The following is a 20,432-nucleotide window of genomic DNA, read 5'->3' as shown; positions in this document are numbered from 1 at the left end:
CCCTCGGCTCCTCCCGGGCTGGACTGAGACACCACGTGCTGCCCCGACGCTTTATAACCTCGGCAGGCACCTTGCTCCGCCCACCCGCCCTCCTCCCGCAGTCACGTGCCGCCTCTCCCCCCCCCGCGCGGTTCCCATGGCGACCAAACAGCTCCCCGGAAGGCGGGGCGCGGCCAGCCAATGGCGCGTCGCGTTGCTATGGAGAGGGCGGGCGGGCCAATGGCGCGCCGGGGTGGTGGGGGGCGCGAGGCGCGGCCAATGCGCGGCGGCCTTCTTGTTGCCTGGCAGCGGGCGAGGGAAGGGCTGGCCTGGCCGGGGCCCCGGGCGGCTGAGGCGGCGGCGACTGAGGCGGCTGAGGCAGGTCGGTCGGGGCGGGCCAGGCCGCATGCAAATGAGGGTCGTGACGGGGAGCGCCGGGCTCGGGGCCCCGCCCCTTCGTGGGAGGGGGCGGGCAGAGGGGCCCCCCAGCTCGCCCCCCGCGGAGGCGCCGGGCCCCTCCCTCGCCCCCTCGGGTAGACTGCCCCGGGGCAGGGAGGCTCCGCTCTCGACTGGGCTCCCCAGGACCTGCCCGCCCAGAGGAAGCTCCCTGCCGCCAGCCTCGTTGGGGCCCCCTCCCCAGTTATGACGTCAAGGGGAGAGGGGTTCCCTTCCTCCCCCCCCCCCCCAGCTGCCAACTTTTCCCTTTCCTTGCGAGGAATCCTATTCGGAAGAAGGGGATTTCCCTTTAAAAAGGGGGACAGTTGACAGCTACGTCCCGCCCCCCGTCCCCGCCCCTTTCGCCGGCTCTGCTCTTCCTCTCCCCACCCGGGGGGGGGGCGGGGGGGCAGCAAGACAAGCTCCAAGCGGCCCGGCAGCCTTTCCTCGCGGGAGAGCTTCTCCCTCCCGCCGATCCATTTCCGTTGCCCTTTTCTGAAACTTCTTCAGCCCCGCAGTCTGCTGCTTTAAAGGCACAGAGACCCGAACTGGGCATCGTGGATTTGCTATACTGGGCTTGTGATACCGGCAGGTTGGTTTCCAGCCTCCTTCCTATTCCTGATGATCTTTTTTTCCACGGTTGCTGCAAACCAGGCTGATGTTTTTCCATTTTGTTGTCCCTGGACAACTTAAGCCTGTTCCCCGATTAGCTGCTGCAAATTCTGGTGCTTTCAGTATATAAGCAGTTAAGGGGTTTTGCCCTGAGGTGCATCCTAGAATCTTAGATCGTAGAGTTGCAAGGGACCCTGGTGATCATCTAGTCCAACCCCCCTCAGTTTCATTGAGGTGGATTTGCTGTTTTGTGGCCCATCTAGCCGGTGTCTAAACATCCTTCTGGAGCCCTGCAGCCTGCTTGGGTTTTCACCACCTTGAAAAGTTGTGTGCCAGCCACAAACTGTACTACCCCACTGCTCACTCATAACTCTGGGTAAAAAGCACAGTTCCCAGCTTGGATCCTGGGGGGTAGAGAGAGAACACCTCACGCTCTTCTTCCTTCTACTGCCACATAGTGCTGGCTGTGCCAGCTTCTTATCTCTGTGGCTGAGTGGAATGGCCTCTTGCAGGACAGGACCAGCCCTTCTCCATGGAGAGAGGCTCACAATGGTGCAGGTGGCTGCTTGCTCAAGGTTCCTATTGCTGCCTCTGCCCCCAACACTAGGTGCCTGGCAGACCCTGCCTCCCCACGACATGTTGTCCCCGGGGTGCTGCCAGCCAAGCAGCCAGACCTGTGCCATTCCAGGGTCTCCTCCTCGGAAACACCAGCTGGGCCATCTGGCTGGGCAGCCTTCTTGTCTTCCTGTTGGCAGGCAGGGTGCCCCCTTGAGGTCCTTCTTTCCTTCCTAAGCCAAGCCTGGTGCTCTCTGTCAACGCTGGAGGGGGCCAGAGAGTAAGAGGAGCAGGTGGCCCTGATGGTGATGCTGGTGATGACGATAGTTGTGGCGATGATGGCACAATGGGCCTCTTGCAAGAAGTCTCCCTATTGGCATGCCATTTTCATTCTGGCCCAGTCCTAGAGTGGGAAGGGAGAGGGGAAAGGGCGGGATGGAGGCTGCCCAGCCGCTCAAATAGTCCCCAACATCAAAGAGTCGGGCTTGTTTCCCTGGGTGATGTCCTGTATCTAGGTGCTGCTGGACAAAGAGGTTGCTTTGGTAAGCCTGCTCCCCACAGCAGGTAAATGACCAAGGGTATGTGTTTATGCTTTTGTATTCTGGATTGTGTAGTGGTCCCCACCCCTAGGTTTTGGGGGGAGTTGCAACACCTCCCTTGTTGTGCTTAGGAAGGCCTTCAAGGGAATTGTCTTTTGCTTTTGCAGTACAGTGGTACCTCAGGTTAAGTACTTAATTCGTTCTGGAGGTCCGTTCTTAGCCTGAAACTGTTCTTAACCTGAAGCACCACTTTAGCTAATGGGGCCTCCCGCTGCCGCTGCACCGCCGGAGCACGATTTCTGTTCTCATCCTGAAGCAAAGTTCTTAACCCGAGGTACTATTTCTGGGTTAGTGGAGTCTGTAACCTGAAGTGTATGTAACCCGAGGTGCCACTGTACTTGGAGTGTGCCAGACAAACATCTCAGGGTAGTGGGAGAAGAAGGAAAGAGAAGAGAAGATGGTTTGTGATTGGCAAGGCCAGAAATGGACCCTTGGGGTTTTTCCCTTAGGCTGTGGGCTTCTTCTCCTAGCAGCCTTCTTCCACTAGTAGGATAAGGAAACTGGATTCATTCTGCAGCAAAGAGGAATTGTGCATACCAAACACAGCTCTTCCCTTCTGCCCTGTAGGAAATCCTCAGAACCACCTGTTGCAAAGAGGAGAATGAGCCCCCTCTGCTGCCGGCGAGGTTACGATGGAGGTGCGCTGCGGTGGCCTCTTGTTCAGCTCCAAGTTTGACTCGGGGAACTTGGCTCATGTGGAGAAGGTGGAGCACCTGGAGGGCGATGGGGACGGTGCCGGGAATGGCGGCAGCGGCAGCAGCAGCACCTCTGCTACTTCAGTGGTGTTTGGCACCTCCCTCCCCATTGCTGACTACGAGTTCAATGTGTGGACCAAGCCGGATTGCGGAGACACAGAATACGAGAATGCAAACAGGTAAAGGAGGTAGCAGCCCTCTGTGAGGTCTTGCTAGGCACCAGGCATGGGGTTGTCAGGTAAGGCCTTTCTCGCCCAGGTCTTTACACCAGCACTCGTCTCACCTCCCCTGGAAGTGCTGAAACTTCTCGGGTTGTCGCTTCCAAAGTCTTCCTCCAAATGGAAGATAACATTGCCTGTGGCATTAGGCAGCCGCTGCCCCCATGGCAAAGCTGTGGGTTTCTTTAAAAAATGCTGCTCCTTCTGCTGCCCCTTGCTAAGGCATGCCTCACCCTGGCTCTGTGCTTGCCTGATGCTGCAAAGGTCTTGTGGCTGCCTCCTTCCCGTGTGAGGCATGGCAGCTTGTCCCCTGGGCACCCAGGGTGGAGTGTTGGGAGGTTGCATAGCAAATGAGACATCTGGATTCCTTGTCCACCTGTCCTCTTGGGTCAGAGGTGGAGAGGGCCTTGGGCTGTTGTGGGGGGGGGGGCAGGACCCCTGCCAGACCCTTCCCTGACTATTCCCGATTGCCTTCACTTCCCAGATCCTGGTTTTACTTTAGCGTGAGGGGCGGAGCCCCAGGCAAGCTGATCAAGATCCACATTGTGAACATGAACAAGCAGACCAAGCTGTACTCGCAGGGCATGGCCCCCTTGGTCAAGACGGTGCCCATCAGGCCTCGTTGGGAGCGCATCCGCGAGCGGCCTGCCTTCGAGGTATCTCTTGGGCAAGACCCTTGGGGAAGGACGTTGGACTGGTGTGGGCACGGCTTCTGAAAGCAGCGTGTCACGGGGGAGGGCTTGGCTTTCCCTTGTGGGGAGGACGTGAATCTCTGTGAGACGAGACCAGCTTTGGGCTGCAAATGGCTGGAGAAGGAGAGGCGCAAGGAGGTTTCCAGGCTCCAGTCAGTGGAGTTCTGACATTTTGGCTCCCCTGCCTGAAGACTCCTTCCATCGTCCTTCCAAGGGACCAGAAAGCCGTTTCCTTGCCTGCTTCCCCCTTGCCAAGAGTCGACTGCCTGCTTGGTTTGATTTCAGGCTGTTCTGCTCAGTCACATAGACGTGCCTGTGTTTATTTGTGTGAGAAAAAGCACGCAAGCAGCCCAGAAAGATGAGCCAGACTCCAGATTATGTCTGCCAGGCTTCCCTTTGGCTCCCTACTGTCGTGCCAGGGAGCAACGGCATGACCCTGAGGCTGGCACTGAGGGCAGCCCTTGGCCTACACCGCCCTCCTAACAAGAGTCCCGGATTTTAGCCAGGATCATTCCCCTCTCTGCCTCCTCTTGCCCTGGCCCCTTGAATGGGCTCTGAGCAGCGAAATGACCCTCTCCCCGCAACCGGCTTGTGTTATGACCCTGCCACAAAAGTGTAGGGCAGAGTGCTGGAGGTCAGGAGACCTGGCAGGTGGGCTGTGAGCATGGTGTCCATTGCCAGGTATCTGATTCAGGTTGTGGCAGAGAGCAAAGACTCTTCAGCCCGGCCCTGAACCATAGCAGGCTGCGTGTGTTGACTGATGTCTGTTGTGCTTCAGCCACAAGGATTATGCCTGGGCAATGGCCACTCAGTGCCCATTTTGCCTCTTCCTTTTCCCCGTACAGATGGTGGAGACCCAGTTTGTCCTCTCTTTTGTGCACCGCTTCCTGGACTGCCGAGGTGCCACCACCTTCTTTGCCTTCTGCTACCCCTTCTCATACACAGAGTGCCAGGAAATGTTGGCACAGCTGGATGCCCACTTTGCAGAGTGCAGGCACCTCTCTGCTAGCAGGTGAGCCTGGCCCCTGACACATGGCTGCCATCCTCCTCTCTGCCCCCCAACCCCCTCCCGCTTGGTCACTCCACACCGGCTCCTGCGAAGTTGGCCAAACTCCTTTGGTGGGGAAGAGTTGGGGTGCTGCCAGGGAGGTTATTGGGGTGCCCTGAGATAGGTCCTTGGTTGGACTGTGGTTCTCTCCCAGGGTTCTGTGTCATGGCAAAGATCCTAGTGGGGACTTTCTGTCTCCCTTTTGGTGCAGACTCTGGCACCGCCTGGAACACTTGGCTCCTTTCCCACCTGTGCTTGTTTGCGGTTTCTTGGTAACCGTCCCCAGGAGCTCCCTTTGGCCCTTCACCTCCTAGCTCCATGCCCCGCCCCCCTCCTGAAAGCGCTCGGGGGCAGAGCAGCTTTTGCACAAATGCCACCTTATTTCTAATGGTTTCTGCTGTGTTGCCTTTCCCCCAGCTGGCTGTTGTTTGAAGATGTGTTTTGCTGTATGTGTTTAGTTGTTCTATGTTGTTCGGGATGAGAGAAGGGGGCTCTGAATGCTTTCCACAAGTGGAGCCTGCAGGAGCCCTCCTGGGCTGAGGCTGGGCAGGGCTCTTCTCGGACCGCTGCTTTCCTTTGGCCTCTGTTGCCACCTCCTGCCTTGGCAGCACTTGCGGGCAGAAGAATAGCCCTCCTGGGAAAGGGCCTCTCCAGTCCAGTAATGGCTAGCCAGAGCCTCCGTGGCAGCCTGGATGAATGGAACAGCCATTGCTGGGTGGTGTGAGGGACACGGCTGCTTCCGAGCAGTGCAGATTTCTTCCTTAGTTATCTGAGCTCACTCCATGACCTGGTCAAGTGCAAAGGAGTATTCCTCAGGCAAAATGAGCATTGCGTGAAGGAAGGTCTGCTCAGCCTGATTTCAGGCTGCTCTGCTGGGGGCCTGCCAGCTGCCTGCCCTTGTATATCTGCAGTGGCCACTGCTAGCCTAGCGGCAAGGACAGAAGCCAGAGGGACAGCTGTCTAGACAGACTGGCTGGTGAGGCCGGGGACTCTGCCCCTTTGCCAGCCTGTCAGCCTTGGGCATTTGCACTTCCTATGTTGCTCTCCAAGATACCTGGCATGGGCAGGGACCCAAGGGCAAGGCTGGTCTGAATGGGAAGAGGATCCCCATCCCACTGTTCCCGCTTTCTCACCTGAGGTCACCTTGGTCAGGGTGGGGAGGAAGAGGCTCCTTTGGTCTGCTGTTGTTGAGGGAGGCAGGCAGGGTTGTGGAGCCAGAACCAGTGAAAGGGGTGGGTTCGGGGGTCAGGAGAAGGCGGGAAGACCCTCCCTTCCCATCTAAACTCATGTCCAACATTATAGCACAGTCAGTCGGAAGGCAGGTGCGGACTCTCGGAAGGCGGAGGGGAAGCCACGCCCCACCGCCCACAGAGCGAGGAAATGCCCTAAAGGAGGACGTGCAAAGGGGAGGAAGGAGGCCCTGCTTCGGGGGACACCGTAAGTGCCTGCTTTGGTTCCCTCGCAAGGTCCAGGTGGCCCCACTGACGAGGGAGGGGAGCCCCAGGCGCAAAGTCAGGCTGCCTAGAGGTCCCTCCTGGACAAGAGCCTGGCTTTGCAGGGGGAGAAGAGGACAGGAAGCCCCACTGGCCACCTCCCTCGCCACAGGAGTGAGGGAAGGAGCGCAAGGGAGGATCCTTGGGATCTTGGAGTGGGAATCAGATCACGGGAGGGGAAAGAAGAGGCTTCCTTGCATGCTGGGCAGGTGAAGGGGAGACTGTGGGAAAGAAAGTTTGAGAAAAGAAAGAGACCTTCCTTCTGGCCTTGCGGGGCTTTGCTGGCTGGGAGACAAGCTGTCTGCTCTGCTCTCTCCCTGCAGCTCCCTGGACTCCATCTACTACCACCGGGAGCTGCTGTGCTACTCCCTGGAGAAGCTGCGCGTGGACCTGCTCACCATCAGCTCCTTCCACGGCCTGCGGGAGGAGAGGGAGGCCCGCCTGGAGAAGCTCTTCCCGGACAAGCACACCCCCCGGCCCCACAGCTTCGTGGGCAAGAGAGTGAGTTGGCTGCTGCCGCCCCCGTTGGGCAGGACACCCCGCCATTGCTGGTGCCCACGTGGGGAGCATGGGGCTTGGGCAGCGTGGCCTGCCCTTGTTTCTGGACACAAGCAGAAGCCCTTTTGGCCCACATTGCCTCAGGCAGCCACCTCAACGCCGCCATCCTTCCTGGTTTGCCTCTTGAGCATCTTCCTCTATGCCTGTGCTTTTCTCTGCAACCGCCACCCCCGTTTCACCCACCCACCCTTTCCAATTTCTGCCTCCTTCCTGCTCTGTGTTGGCTCATCGTGCCTCAGCATATCCCATTTCAGTTTCTGCTTCTGGCTCCTAGGTCTTTGTTCCTTCCTTGTTTCCCCTCTGTCTTCCTGCCATGTGCTTCCTTCTCCTGCCATCCTCTTGCCTTCCTCCTGATCCCCAGCTCTGCTCTTCTTAAACAGAGCATAGAAAACCCCTTTTAAAGCTGCCTCTCCCAAGTTCGGATCTGTCAGCCTCCCGCTTTTCTTTCCTTCTGCTTCTCTTCCCCCTTTCCTTTGGGTGAGGCTGCAGGCAGGAGTGAGCTCCTTCCAACTGATGCCTGGGGATAACTAGTTCCAAAGTGGTGGGGAAATAAATGACCACACAAGCAGATGGGTGGGCAGGAGGCCTGTTGTGGTAGCTTTGAGAGGAGCAAGAGTCCTTGCGGAGACCCCGGAAGATGTCCAGTTTGGGAAAGGAGCAGATCATCCTCCCCCCCTCTCTCTCTCTTTGTGCCCCCACTGCCCCAGCAGGTGTTCTTCCTAAGCAGCAGGGTGCACCCAGGAGAGACACCCTCCAGCTTCGTCTTCAACGGCTTCCTGGAGTTCATCCTCCGTGAAGAGGACCCTCGGGCCCAGATGCTGCGCCGCATGTTTGTCTTCAAGCTCATCCCCATGCTGAACCCGGACGGAGTGGTGCGGGGCCATTACCGGTGAGTAAAGCCAGCATAAACACAGAGGGGTAGCCAGCCCCAGCTCAAGTCCCAGGCTGGTGGGGCAGATCCCTCTACGAAGCATCTATCACTGCAGACTCATGCTAGGTGAAGGCTGGGCGAAGGCAACTGGCCAGTTCACTTGGCCTGGAGGGAGACACCCTTGGGTGGGGGGGGGTGTTCCTCTCCCACCCCCAACCCATCTCAAGGGAGCTGGTGCTGGCTGGTGCTTGTCTCTTCCTGCCTGAGACACCCAAGCGACAGTACCCAGGAGGAAGGGGTCTTTGCCCAGCGTGGCTGACCCCTCTGGCTCCTTCTCTTCCCCACAGGACAGATTCTCGTGGCGTGAACCTCAACCGCCAGTATCTGAACCCTGACGTTGATCTGCACCCGGCCGTCTACGGGGCCAAGGCCGTCATGCTCTATCACCACGTCCACAACCGCGTTCAGCCGGGCTCGCCTGACTGGCGGGCCTGCATCCCTCCCCTCGGCACCAAGGCTGCCAACCAGCGCTCCACCCGCAACTGCACTCCCAGCGAGGAGGCCCCCCTCTCTGAGCTGGAGAAGGCCAACAACCTTCGCAACTGTCCCAGGGATGCTGGCATCCCCTCGCCTCAGGACCACCAGCCCTCAGAGGCGCCAGGGAGCAAGGACCAGGATGTCTGGATCCTCTCGGAAGACCTGCCTCCCACGCTCTGTGAGGAGAAAGCCGAGGTCCGCTCTCCTCCCGCCCCGGAAGCCATCCCACCGCAGCAGAGTGGCCTGGCCTACTACGTCGACCTGCACGGGCATGCCTCCAAGAGAGGCTGCTTCATGTACGGGAACAACATCTTCGAAGAGGCTCTCCAGGTGAGGAGGAAGAGGAGAGGAGCCGGAGGTCCGTGAGCCAACAGTGGGCAAGAAGGGAATGGGAGGGGAACGGGACCCACAGTCCCAGGCTTGAGGTGATTGAAGATCCCCCTTCCAAGTCCAGCCAAGGCTCTAGTGCCACTTAAAGAGCAACAGCTGCTGCTGCTGTGCTTTTTTCTCCTATTTCTAGGCGCAATCAGGGAGGGCCATTGCAGACTTCCTCCCCTTCTTGGGTGTCTCCATTTGGTCGGCTGAGCCTCAGCCTTTTCCTCTCCTGGTCTCTATCATTTGCTGCCTCGGATCCCAACTCCATCAGCTACATGGGGCATGCTCCCTTCTGCGCATGCCCAGCCAGATGTTGTGTTGGCCTTGTGGCAGGAGGCTGAGCTGGGCTGGAGAGGCGCAGCTGTCCGCTGGGGGTGGCTGCTGAGTAGCACTGGGGACTCTGCTGGTGTCAGTTTCATTGGGCGAGCTCAGCTCCCAGTGCCTGAGCGGTGAGAAACGGCAGCCTCAACCTCTCTGGTTGATCTCGCAGGTTGAAAACATGCTCTTCCCCAAGCTCATCGCCATGAACTCTGCTCACTTTGATTTCTCGGGCTGCAACTTCTCCGAGAAGAACATGTACGCCAAGGACAAGCGGGACGGGCAGTCGAAGGAGGGCAGCGGGCGCGTGGCCATCTACAAGGCCTTGGGCATCATTCACAGGTGAGCAGAGGACACAGCCTCACCGACAGACCAGCCACTTATGCCTTCTGCTCCACACCTGCCTTCAGACAGCTTCAGAATATGAAAGATTCTGCCTCCGTAAAGAGAGACCCCCTCTAGATCAGTTCAGAGCTGATTTGGACCATGGAATAAATACGGTCGGGAGCATCAGTCCTCTCCTCCTTTGAGAGCCGCTCATTAGAGGATCCTGGCAGAATAGGCAGCCAGGGAGAGTTGGGTGGCCAAAGTAGTTTTGCATCCATAGTGGCAGTGCTGGCTGAGGGCAGGAGTGATGGATGAGGCCCAGTTCATTGTGGATCGGAGTCTGCATTTGGGCAGAGGTAGAGTGTGTTGGTTAGGGTGGTTATATTCCGATCTGTCTTTCTGGTCTGGGGGCACTCCTCCTCTTTCTCCTCCTCCTCGGTCGAAAGTTAGCCCTCTTCCCCTCCACCGTTAAAGCCTGGTACTTGGTGGATCCTAAACACTGCCAGGTGGAAATGTCTTTTATCCTACCTGGCTGCTTCTTGGTGTGGGATCAGTTTTTAAAAGGGGGGGGGGGAGCCTGTGGTGAGCATGTCAGTGTAGCTGGGTGTCCACAGGAACACGTTTTATTGATAACATTCACAAGAACTGAACTGCTGTCTTTTAAACTGTGTGTGTTTTTGTAACAAGTGTAGAGACGTTTGCAGGAGGCAACCTATAACCCTCTGTTCCTTCTAGCTACACGCTGGAGTGCAATTACAACACGGGACGGTCTGTCAACGCAGTTCCAGCCGCTTGTCACGATAACGGGCGGGCGACCCCCCCTCCTCTGCCAGCATTCCCCTCCAAATACACAGTGGAGCTCTTTGAACAGGTATCAGCCCCCCTCTTTATCAGATGAGCTTTGTGTGGGTGTCAGCGGGTGCCTAGTTCCAGGGACTTGCCCCCGGGGCGGATGGGGCCGCCTTGAGTGGTTTCGGTCAGGCAAAAGAAAAAGCAGCAGCAAGTCTTCCTCTCCTAGTTGCCTGCGAGAGCCGTGATTTTGCCTGGGGCCTCAGAGTGCTCAGGGCTTCCTGGTGTCTCTCTCCCTCTGCCCAGGTGGGAAGGGCCTTGGCCATCGCAGCGCTGGACATGGCCGAATGCAACCCCTGGCCCCGGATCGTCCTTTCCGAACACAGCTGCCTTAGCAACCTCCGTGCCTGGATGATGAAGCATGTGCGCAGCATGAGGGGCGTGGCCGGCTGCTCCCGGAGGAAGGGGGCCAAGACTCCACCCAAGGGGACCAAGTACGGAGGCTGGGGCTGGGGAGGCCGGTGGGGTGATGCCAGGGCTCCCAGGGTCCCTTCCGACAGGCCTTCCTGCACTAGTCAGGACCTTGGCTTATGTCCCACAAGCCCCTGGGGCCCTGCTGCTCTTCTGCACCTGCTGCCGCCAAAGCCTCTTCCTCCTGGTCCCATCGAAGGCTCAGGAGGAGGACCAGGCAGTAGAGCAGGCGGACGCCCCTCTCCCCAGAGGATTATCATAGAATCATGGAATTGTAGGGTTGGAAGGGACCCCTAGGGCCATCTAGTCCAACCCCCTGCAGTGCAGGAATTACTGCTAAGTCTCATTTTTGGGTGGCCCACTCAGTCACCTTCAGGTTGCGAGGCTTGAAACAGCAGTTTTCAAAAGGGACGGGGATGTCTTAGCATGGAAGGGGGAGGCTTGGTCTGAAGCACAGCATTGGATCCCAGTCAGATTTTGCAGAAAGAAGCCTCCTTTTCCCCAGCCTTGGTTCCCCATGGCTTCATGGCTTCAGCAGGGGTCAACGAGGGCCCATTTTACTCTTTTGGAACCAGCATGGGATAAATGCCCACAACCACAGTGACACTGGCAATATGCAACTGCGCGGATTTAAATATCGGCGGGGGAAGGGAGAGAATGTGCATTTGTGCCCATTGCCCACATACTTTTTTTCCAGCAGGATAGAGGGACTGAGAGGTTGGGCTAAAGAAGGGATGGTGTTATGTTGCAAGACAGAGTCAGTGATGGAGGCCTGGGGGGGGGGGGCGGAATCCCCACCTGTGCCTCTATTCAGACACCTTGAGAAATGAAGCCTGGTGTGTCAGAGGCTGCCTCTTCCTGGGCCCACAGGGTGGGCGTGCTGGGTTTCTGCCACTGCAGTGACGCCCTCCCTTTGGCCTTCCCTCCCAGCGGGGTCTCTGCCTCCAGCTCCGATAACTCCCTCTGCCGGGGCCGCAGCTTCAGCAACGGGAGCAGCAGCAACCAGCAGGCGGCGTCCCCACAGGTCAAGACCTCGCCCAGCTTCACCTTCAGCTGCTCCCAACACGATGGCCCCCTGGGCATGGGCCAGGGGCCTCCGAAAGGTGCTTCAAGGGTGCTGGCGCTCGTGCGAGGTAAGCTCTGCGGAGGATCCGTGCTGGGCGCAATCCGGAGGATCTGGGAGTGGCTGCGCTGGCAGAAGTGACAGCCTTGCAAGAACCTCGCCTTTTCTCTTTCTGTCTCCCTCCCTCTTTCTCGTGAAATAAAAGTGTTCCACAATAGATCCCAGTCATCCTGTGAGAGCTGGCCCCCAGTCAACCCGAGCCCCCCACCCTGCTCTCTGAACCGAGGGGAACCCCAGGCTTCAGGGGACTCGTGGGGGTCTTATGTAGAGCGCTGGGCAGAGGCCTGTGCTGCTGCTGCTGCTGGTGGTGGCGCTACTCCTGAGGAAGTGGCAGGTGAGCTGGTCCTGCAGGGAAGGAGGGGGCTCTCCAGCAGCAGGGCGCCTGCTAGGGAGGGGGGGCGTTTCTCCCAGGCCAACCCCCGTGTGGCAGTGGGCCACGTTCCTCTCCCAAGCTTCCTGCAAGAAGCTCCGGGTGCTTCCATGAGGTGAGGCAAAGCCATTTGCCTTGGGCTCCCTGCCATTGCACCGCTGCCAGCCCCACCTGCACCAACGCCCCCTTGCCATCCCGGCTACTGCTGCATTGTGGCACTGCAGATGCCATGGCAGGTGAGGGTGCAGCTGCCAGCAGCAGTGGGGGGCAATGGCAGGGGCAGTGGGGTTGAGCATTTTGCCCACAAAGACATCCTGGGCCACCCCTGGCCTTTGGGATCCTTTGTAGCCCTGCGAGACAGATTAAGCCAAGAGTAATTTGATTGAGGCTGCCCAGTGAGCTGCTTTGTGCCCAGGCAGAGATCCTGAGCCTCTCTCTGCCAAGGGCCAATCGTCCTCCATCACCAGCTCTGCTGACCCAGCCAGCTTTCCCCATGGATTAGCCGCCTCCCTCCCTCCCACTGTCGAGGAGTTCAGCCGGGGGTCGGCTGGGCTGATAGAGCACCATCAGGCAAGTGCCACCTCGAGAAGAAGATAATGGTCTGCTGAAAAAGGAGGAAGGACCTGGGCAACGCACAGGCAGGCAGCCCTCGCACTGCTGCAGAGATGCCCCTCTCTCTTTTCTCCTGCTGCTGAAGGAAGGATAGAGATAGCCTGGACGGATATATATATCACTGAATGCATGAAAGGATTGTGGGATTTGTGCCCCCACCCACCCAAGGAAAGCATCCGGTTTGGGAGTGTATCAGGAGGGGCGGGGCTCACCACCTTGTAGCTCTGCAGGTGCAGCAACCTGCTGCTGTTCCCTCCTCCCCCACAAAATGGGCTTCTCCCTGGGCTGAGGTTGGAGGCCCTCAAAAGGCCACATCGCCCCGGCCGAGCCGCTGCCTCTCCCCACTGCTGCCCCCCTTCTCGGTGGTGTCTGGTGCCCGACAGCCCTCCAGAATTGGCTGCCACTGTGCAGGCGCTTTGGGCTCCCTTGGAGCAGCAGATAGGGGGCACAGATCTGCCCCCCTCCCCAAGTGAACAGAAGAGCCACGCTCTCAAGAACTGGCCTTTGTTGGAGACAAGAGAATGGATTTCCCCCACCCCCGGCTTCTTCTGGGCAAAATGTGTTGAAGCCCTGTGTAGGAGGGGAGGTGCATGATGGGGCCACCCCCACCCCGCTGCCCCCTCGCAGAACTTGGCTTTGCCTTGTCCTTTCTCCCTGCTCAGAGTCGCGCGTCCAGGAGAAGCGCCGTCACCAGCACCAGTCCTTGCTGCGAGCAGCAGTGAGCAACATCCAGGCGCCCCCACCTCTCTCTTCTTCCACCAGGACGGCCTCTCACCTCCAGCTGCCGACCGGCCTCAGCTCCTGCCCCCTCCCAGCCACCCTCAACATGACAGGTGCGTCTTCCTTCGGTCAACCTGCCCCCCACCCAGCCTGACTAAAGGCTGCCTGGGCAACACAAGGGTGAGCCTCTTGGCTGCTGGAGCAAGCCCGGGGCAGAGGCCGGCATGCCAGTCAAACATTGGCCTCTTCCTGCCCGTTCTCGGGTGCCGCCAATGCCTGAGTCAGGCGAGAGACGGAAGCAGCAGAAGCAGGGAACTTCTTGCCTTCCTTTCTCCTACCAAAAGTCCCCAGTCAGTTGGGAGGTGGTGATAAAAGAAGTAGAGACCCACGGTGTATATTTCTGAACTTAATAGCTTCAGAGGTCTTACTAGAGCGGGGACTGCCTCCCAGTTCCTGCTCTCCTTCCCAGCACAGCCCCTGACTCAGCTGTGTCCTGCGTGGGCAGCCGGAGGGAGCAGAGCTGAACCCTTGGTGCCGCTTCCCTCCTTAGCTTGTTCACCCTGGGGAAGAGAAGGAAAGGCAGACAGGAGAGCTGCCTTCAGAGAGGCCTGCAGATGAGGCGTCTTCTCTGTTGCTTCTCCAGGGGGCAAGACTAGGATCTGCAGGGTCTTTCTGGGAAGCACATTTGAGCAGAGGGTCCCCACCCCAGTCACAGCATCATAGTGATTTCTTGTTAAGTGTGCCCCCTGCTTTTCACCTCATCTGGGTCTCGTCCTGCTTTCAAAGTATTAAAATATATAATTTCTTCAGTGTCTCTTTCCAGTTGTAACCCTTTAAATATGACATGGTTTGACACTAAGTAACAGATGGTTGAAGCAGCTTCTGCCTGGGACCCTATTAAGGATTCTGGCCAGAAATTTGCATTGCTGCCCAGGGGTGGTGGAACATGAGGACACAAAGTGACCGAGAAAACCCAGCATTGCAACTGTATTCCCTTCCTGTTAGCATGTAAAACTCGAGCCTTTCAATTTTTTTTTATCTTTTAAAAGGGGTGGCCAGTAGTGCAGTCAGATAATGTAAAACTTTGGTTTTAGAAGAGGGGGTTCTTCAGATAACGCCCTGCCCAAATGGCAGCAGGGGGAGGCGGCACATGCGACCCTCCAGATATTGTCAGATTCCCAGCTCTCCTCAGGCCGTGGCCTGGCATGATGGGAACCGCAGTTTAGCATCCCTTGGAGGGCCACAGATTGGCCATACACACCAGTGTTTTCTATTCCCTTGCAAAGTGACCCAGGGCGAGGGCCTTGGTGGGAGAGCCTTTTCTCAGGCTGGGGCAAAGGAGCAGAGATGGAGGCTCTGGCGCTGTTTTGGCACTGGGGGTGGGAGCTGCTCAGAAAAAGCCAGCAGAAGATAGCAGCAGGGAGCCAGCAGCAGCTCCTGCCCCTGCATTTGGGGGGTGGGGGGGGCGGCAGGTAGGCAAGCCAGCGGTTTGACCCACTTTTGTCACTGAGGCCTGGAATTGTTCCAGGTGGAGAAAGGGATGTGCCAGGCTCTCCTAGGACCAGCCTGCTGGATCAGGCCAGTGGCCCATCTAGTCCAGCATCCTGTTCTCACAGGGGCCAACCTCTTAGCGGGGTCTGAGCCCAAGAGCCCTCTCCCCTCCTGTTGCTTCCAGCAAGTCGTACTCAGAGGCATCGCTGCCTCTCTGGAGCTTGGCATTCAGCCTGAGTACTTTTGCTTTGAGCTTGGCCGATTACTTGGAAGATTTGCTGACCTATAACAAGGGGAGTTCTCCATAATTTCCAGGGCTTTGCTTGAGGGTACAACCAGTCCTGGAGCCTCATGGTGCAGCCCATACCTCGGGTTGAAGTTGCTTCAGGTTGAGCGCTTTCGGGTTGTGCTCCGCGGCGACCCAGGAGTAACGGAGCGCGTTACTTCTGGGTTTCACTGCTCGCGCATGCGCAGACAGTCAAATTGACGTCACACACATGCACAGAAGCGGTGAATCACAACCCACGCCGGTTTTGTTTGCTTCAGGATGCAAATGGGGCTCTGGAACAGATCCCATTCATATCCAGAGGCACCACTGTATATGCAAGGACCAATATTCTCAGGGGATCACCCCACCCTCTCTGACAAACCTTGGAGCTTGTGTTGCTGCTTCCTGGAGGCTGGTTAGGCAGAGGACAGCAGAAACTGGTCCCTCCTGCCCAGAAGGGCTACCATGGCCTGGCTGGTGGCCTCTCTCCTTGTGCTGTGGGGCAGCACAACCCTTTGCCAGCCAGTCCTTGTAACCAGGAACACCTCTTGCTGCCTCCAAGGATGTTCATCTCCCTCCCTCCCTCTCTCGTTGGTCACGCAGGGCCTGGCTGCAATGGACTGCAGGAGGCAGAGCACCCCAGTGAGGAGCTGAAACCGCCTCCGCCTTGTGGCCTAGCCTTGCTGCAGGTAAAGGGGCAGTGGTTAAACAGCTGGGGGGGGGATGGACTCAGCTCCTAGCTTGCAGCTGGACTGCGGCCCTGAGCCAGACGTCATGGGCAGCAGTCCTCTTTTGCAACCAGAAATCAACAGGTGGCGCGGGCCTCGATTTACTCCCCCTCCTCCCCAAACTAAGGCTCCCCTGCCCCCTCACCCACTGCTCATGGCAACTCAAGCAAGCCAGGCAGCCTCTGACTTCTCTTTCTTTGGCAGAATATTTCAAGGCGGCTGAACAGCGAGCAGCTCTCAGAGACACCCAGGTAATGGCTGCAAGACAGCAGACCGTGGAAGCACCGGGGGTGGGGGGCGGAGAGTGCACTGACCCCCCTGCTGTGCTTGAGCTGGAACAGGCATGAGATCAGGAAAACAGAGCCTGCCTCGGCCCTCTGGAAGTTTATCCCTCCCCAGGAAGCGAGGCAGACATTCGGGCTGCTGCTCAACATTGCCCCATTCTCTTGCCTGAGTGACCTGGCTGCTGAGCCCCCTCCTAGCCGTGCCTTCTCTCCCCAGGCTGGAAATACTGATGCCTCGGCCGAGCCGGATCCCTATCCGCAGGAGACCGGCTGGACAGTCCCAGCATCTGCTCAGGCTCAATGGCTGCAGTGATGACTCCTCTCTCAAGGTGTGGAAATATGCCCCCTCACAGCTGCCAGCTCAGAGTTCCCTGCCAGGTAGGCTCCTCTGCTAAGTGCCCGGGGGCAGGAGATGCCCTATGCCCAGGCCTGTTGGGCTTCCAGAGATGGCACCTTGGGAGCCTTCAGCTCCCTCATTTCCTGGGTCAGACAGCAGCATAAGGCAAGCCTGCTGCTGGATCAGACCCTCTCACAGTGGAAACCAGATGCCTGTGGGAAGCCTCCAAGTTAGAGCACAACGTCATTCTCCCTGCAAAGCCCCTAGCATGTGAGGTTGGCTGCCTAGTTATTAACCACTGACGGCTTGTCCTCCATGAATTCCTACACGCCCAACCAGTCACTGTCTTCTACAGGAGGGGACACCTGCAGAGATACTATTGCACCAGGAGGTCCAATCCATAGTGTCAGAATTGGGCCTTCACTGTAGCAGCATCTGCCCCTTGGAACTCCCTGTCATATAACAGGCACATTTTCTTCCTTTTTTAACACAAGCCTTTCAATGGAGGCACACACACACAAATACAATTGTTCTGTTTGCTTTTACTGCATAGTAAACCACTTTGGGGGGCCTTGTAGAGAAGGAGCCCATAAATGAAATAATTTGTCTAGTAGTCTCCTTTGAAAGCCACCTGCAATATTGGTGAACATCACATTTTGTAGAAGTGAATGTAGTTGTTTTAATTACATCCTGTGGGGAAGTCCTTCCTATTTGTTCTCTCTCCTGCAGTAGATTCATGGCATCCCACATTCAAAGGTTCTAGTATTAGGAGTCGGGGGGGGCACTTTCTCCACATTATCCATTATTCTGTAAGCCTCCAACACAGGTATAGGCAAACTCGGCCCTCCAGATCATGGGTAGGCAAACTAAGGCCTGGGGGCCAGATCCGGCTCGATCACCTTCTAAATCTGGTCCGTGTACGGTCTGGGAATCAGCATGTTTTTACATGAGTAGAGTGTGTCCTATTATATAAAATGCATCTCTGGGTTATTTGTGGGGCATAGGAATTCATTCATATATTTTTTTTTCAAAATATAGTCCGGCCCCCCACAAGGTCTGAGGGACAGTGGACCGGCTCCCTGCTGAAAAAGTTTGCTGCCCCCTGCTCCAGATGTTTTGGGACTACAATTCCCATCATCCCTGACCACTGATGGGAGTTTGGAGGGCCAAGTTTGCCTATGCCTGCTCTAACATGTCCCTCCTTAGAATGGGGGCTGCAAGTTCCCAGAGCTGATGAGGCTTTTAACTTGTTCTGAACTTTCTATGGTATTACTGCATGGTTTTGTTTTATATTGTTGTAAATCGCTGCAGTATATTTGTGTGATACAGAGGTGTATATATATATATTATAAAGAAAGTGGTATCCAGCATCATCTAGTCTAAGCAGCCCCTACTGATTCAGGAGTGCCACCCTGACAGCATCCCTGGCAGGCAGGCTGGGCCTCCCCCCCCCCCCATTGACCAGCTACTTCCTGTTAGACTACCCTCCTGCGAAGCCTCCCTCCCGTGTTTCCCCTTTCCCCCTAGTGGAGTTGCTCCTGCTGCTGATGGTCTGCTCTCCTTGCAGAGTTTCCGCTGGACGTGCCGGAGCTGACGGTCACGGGCCAGAGGGAAGAGCCGCTTTTTCTGTGCAACCCCCCCAACGTCTTGCTGGACGAGGTATGGCTCCCCTACAGCCGCTGCCCTCCCCTAGAGCCCCCGCCCTGTAGGCCGAAGAGGAAGAAGAAGAAGCCGAAGCGCATCCACCGCGGCGTAGGCAGCGGCCACCCTCCCCCTTGAAGCAGCTCGGGGGGCAGCCTCGCCCCGACGGTGACGCCGCTCGCCTCCCCCCCTGAGCCAGATCTCTCTGTTGCAGCACATCCCGGGGCGAGCAGATCCCCCCCAGCTCACCTACCACAAGATCCTGTCTTTCTGCACAGAGGCCTGATCCGCCAGGGGGGCCGGAGCAGCTGCGGCCCACCCGTTCCAGCGCCTCCGCAGCCGCCCCGCAGCAGCGCGCCAGCGACACGCCGACGACACCGACGCCTCCCCCCGTGGTGCGCCAGAGACCGCCCGAGACACCCTCCCCGTCCGGCGAGCGCTTGCCCCGGCCTCCCCCCAGCCCTCCCCCCCGCCCCTGCCCCTTCAAGCCCAAGCTGCTCTTTGGGACTCGCCAGCCCATGGTCCTGGCTCTGAGCCGCCTCCCTGCCTACGAGGGGCCGCTCTCGCCCAGCGGCGGCCAGCTACACAAGGCGCCGCCCAGGGCCTAGCTCCCTGGCATCCACCTTCTCTGCCCTGCGGACCAGCTGGCCTGGGAAGGAGCCCCTGGGAAAGACCAGCCTCGCCCACCACCCACCCACCAGGCTCTTTCCACAGCAGCTGTGTACATAGTTGTTACTGGCTCGGAAGCTATTTTTGGACAGGAGATTTGTCTTGTGAACACGTTTCTATTAATAAATTTTGTTTGACAAAATGAAAAATACAAAACAACCAGCGGCGGGCGTCATTGGCGGCGTCTGCAGGGGCCGCGTGGACCCGGAAGGGTGTCGGGTGGGGGGTGTCGCTCCAGCCATGGCTCCCTGCTTGGTGGCAGCAGCAGCTCCTGAGGGTGGGAAGAGAAATGGGGAGAGGTGAGGCGGGGGTGGGGGCTTCTCGAGCTCACCTCTGCAGAGGAGACATCTTGGTCTCTTTCTTCTGCAGAGATTCAAGGAGCAAGCCTGACTCCTTTGCGTTCCCAGCTTAGCTAGAACTAAGAACTTCTTGCAGTGGCAACTGGAGGCCTGTGAGAAAGCAGCAAGCAGGATTCAAGCCCAAGAGCACTCCCCCCCCCCCGCATGGTCTCCACCAGCTGGTTCTCACCAGCATGACTGCCTGCAAGAGTGGAGGCAGAGAACTGCCAGGGCGGCAGCTATAGACTTTGATCCCCCTCTGGCTAGGAGTTTGCCCCCCCCCTTGGTACCTGTCCTCCTCCTGCGGCTCCCCCGGGGCGTCACTCCTGCTTCTTGGGGTTGTTGACGGCCACGTAGTGGTAGAGGACGACCAGCAGGAAGAGCGAGACGCCCAGCATGTTGGCGAAGATGGCCAGCTGCACGTCCGTCACCATCCTGGGGGGGGGGAGAGGGAGGGGGAGAGGGTCAGGCCAGGCGAGCCAGGGGGGGAGGGAGGGAGGGGCGCGGGGGGGGCCGAGTCTCCTCACCTGGCGGATCCCGATCCCTCCCTCGATCTCTCGGTCCGGCGATCGCGGAGACACGTCTGCCCAGCTCCAGCCGCGGCGCCTTGTGGGAAGCGGGCCGGACGTCCGGCGACGCTCTAGGCCAGGCATGACTTGGGACTACAATTCCCAGCATCCCTGACCGCTGGGCCTGTTAGCAAAGGGGTGATGGGAGTTGTAGGCCCCAAAACATCCCACGCTCTCGCGCTCCCCTCCGCTCTGGCCCTCGGCTACTCTGTGCTCCGCCTCTCTCTTTCGCCGAGAGGCGGCGCCCCCTGCGGGCAGAGTCTGGCAGCGCTCTTCGTCTCCCCGCCGGGCGAAGGAGGCGCGGCTCTGGGGCGCCCCCTGGCGGAGGCGAGCGAAGGGAACTGGGCTCCCCGCCGCGCGCCCTTCCCGGCCCCGATTCGCCCTCCCTCTGGCAGCCCATCGCCTTCCTGCACGGGAGACCCGCCCCGCACATTCACACGTTACGCCCAGTCCGCGTGTCAGGCGTGCAAGGCGCTGCACCGCCAAAGAAGAGCGCGGGGGCTTGGAAGGAGAAGCGCTCAAGGGAGAGACCAGCGCCTCTTGCAAGGAATGGCTCCTTTTTATACGAGCATGTTCCAGCTGCCGCTCCTCCCTCGCCTCGTTCTGCCCGCGGAGCCTGGGCTCTGCTCCTTCGCTCCCGTCTGGACCCTGGGATGGCCCCCCCCCGCCTTCCGAGCCCCACATCAGAGGACACCCCCCCCCCCCGCTGC

The 20,432-nt window shown here is 58.4% G+C and overlaps 2 protein-coding genes across 13 annotated transcripts; one reads left to right on the top strand and one right to left on the bottom strand.

Annotated features, from left to right (window-relative positions):
* Positions 1-260: 260 nt before the first annotated feature.
* Positions 261-18,966, top strand: AGBL5 (AGBL carboxypeptidase 5). Of its 12 annotated transcripts, none has more exons than XM_081903759.1 (19): positions 261-361; positions 2,748-3,054; positions 3,578-3,749; positions 4,631-4,797; positions 6,136-6,270; positions 6,650-6,827; positions 7,595-7,773; positions 8,103-8,622; positions 9,158-9,327; positions 10,048-10,183; positions 10,408-10,595; positions 11,503-11,705; positions 11,841-12,029; positions 13,340-13,510; positions 15,760-15,845; positions 16,089-16,135; positions 16,386-16,546; positions 18,033-18,164; positions 18,361-18,966. In XM_081903759.1, exons 2-19 carry the CDS (start codon positions 2,813-2,815, stop codon positions 18,678-18,680), a joined length of 3,396 nt encoding a protein of 1,131 aa, XP_081759885.1. In that variant the 5' UTR covers positions 261-361; positions 2,748-2,812; the 3' UTR covers positions 18,681-18,966. The 12 variants fall into 12 exon arrangements, 11 of the variants coding, with proteins under 11 accessions (XP_081759885.1, XP_081759887.1, XP_081759886.1 ...); XM_081903761.1 differs by lacking the exon at positions 261-361 and adding an exon at positions 1,989-2,123; XM_081903760.1 differs by lacking the exon at positions 261-361 and adding an exon at positions 1,990-2,145.
* OST4 (oligosaccharyltransferase complex subunit 4, non-catalytic) lies at positions 18,912-19,789 on the bottom strand. The gene is made up of 3 exons (XM_081904581.1): positions 19,681-19,789; positions 19,444-19,588; positions 18,912-19,086 (listed from the first exon to the last, which is right to left on the bottom strand). The coding sequence occupies exon 2, from the start codon at positions 19,585-19,587 to the stop codon at positions 19,474-19,476; it is 114 nt and encodes a 37-aa protein (XP_081760707.1). The 5' UTR covers position 19,588; positions 19,681-19,789; the 3' UTR covers positions 18,912-19,086; positions 19,444-19,473.
* Positions 19,790-20,432: the final 643 nt, after the last annotated feature.

The sequence above is a fragment of the Podarcis melisellensis genome (assembly GCF_964234715.1).
Source record: "Podarcis melisellensis genome assembly, chromosome: 3".
Lineage (NCBI taxonomy): Eukaryota > Metazoa > Chordata > Lepidosauria > Squamata > Lacertidae > Podarcis > Podarcis melisellensis.
This window is presented reverse-complemented; position numbering and strand designations above follow the sequence as displayed.

Bases quoted from the DNA above. Each gene is read 5' to 3' on its own strand.
- OST4 (XM_081904581.1), bottom strand. From the start codon at position 19,587: ATGGTGACGGACGTGCAGCTGGCCATCTTCGCCAACATGCTGGGCGTC.
- AGBL5 (XM_081903759.1), top strand. From the start codon at position 2,813: ATGGAGGTGCGCTGCGGTGGCCTCTTGTTCAGCTCCAAGTTTGACTCG. The intron at 3,750-4,630 runs GTATCTCTTGGG...TTCCCCGTACAG, and splicing joins GCGAGCGGCCTGCCTTCGAG to ATGGTGGAGACCCAGTTTGT. The intron at 12,030-13,339 runs GTGAGCTGGTCC...CTCCCTGCTCAG, and splicing joins TACTCCTGAGGAAGTGGCAG to AGTCGCGCGTCCAGGAGAAG.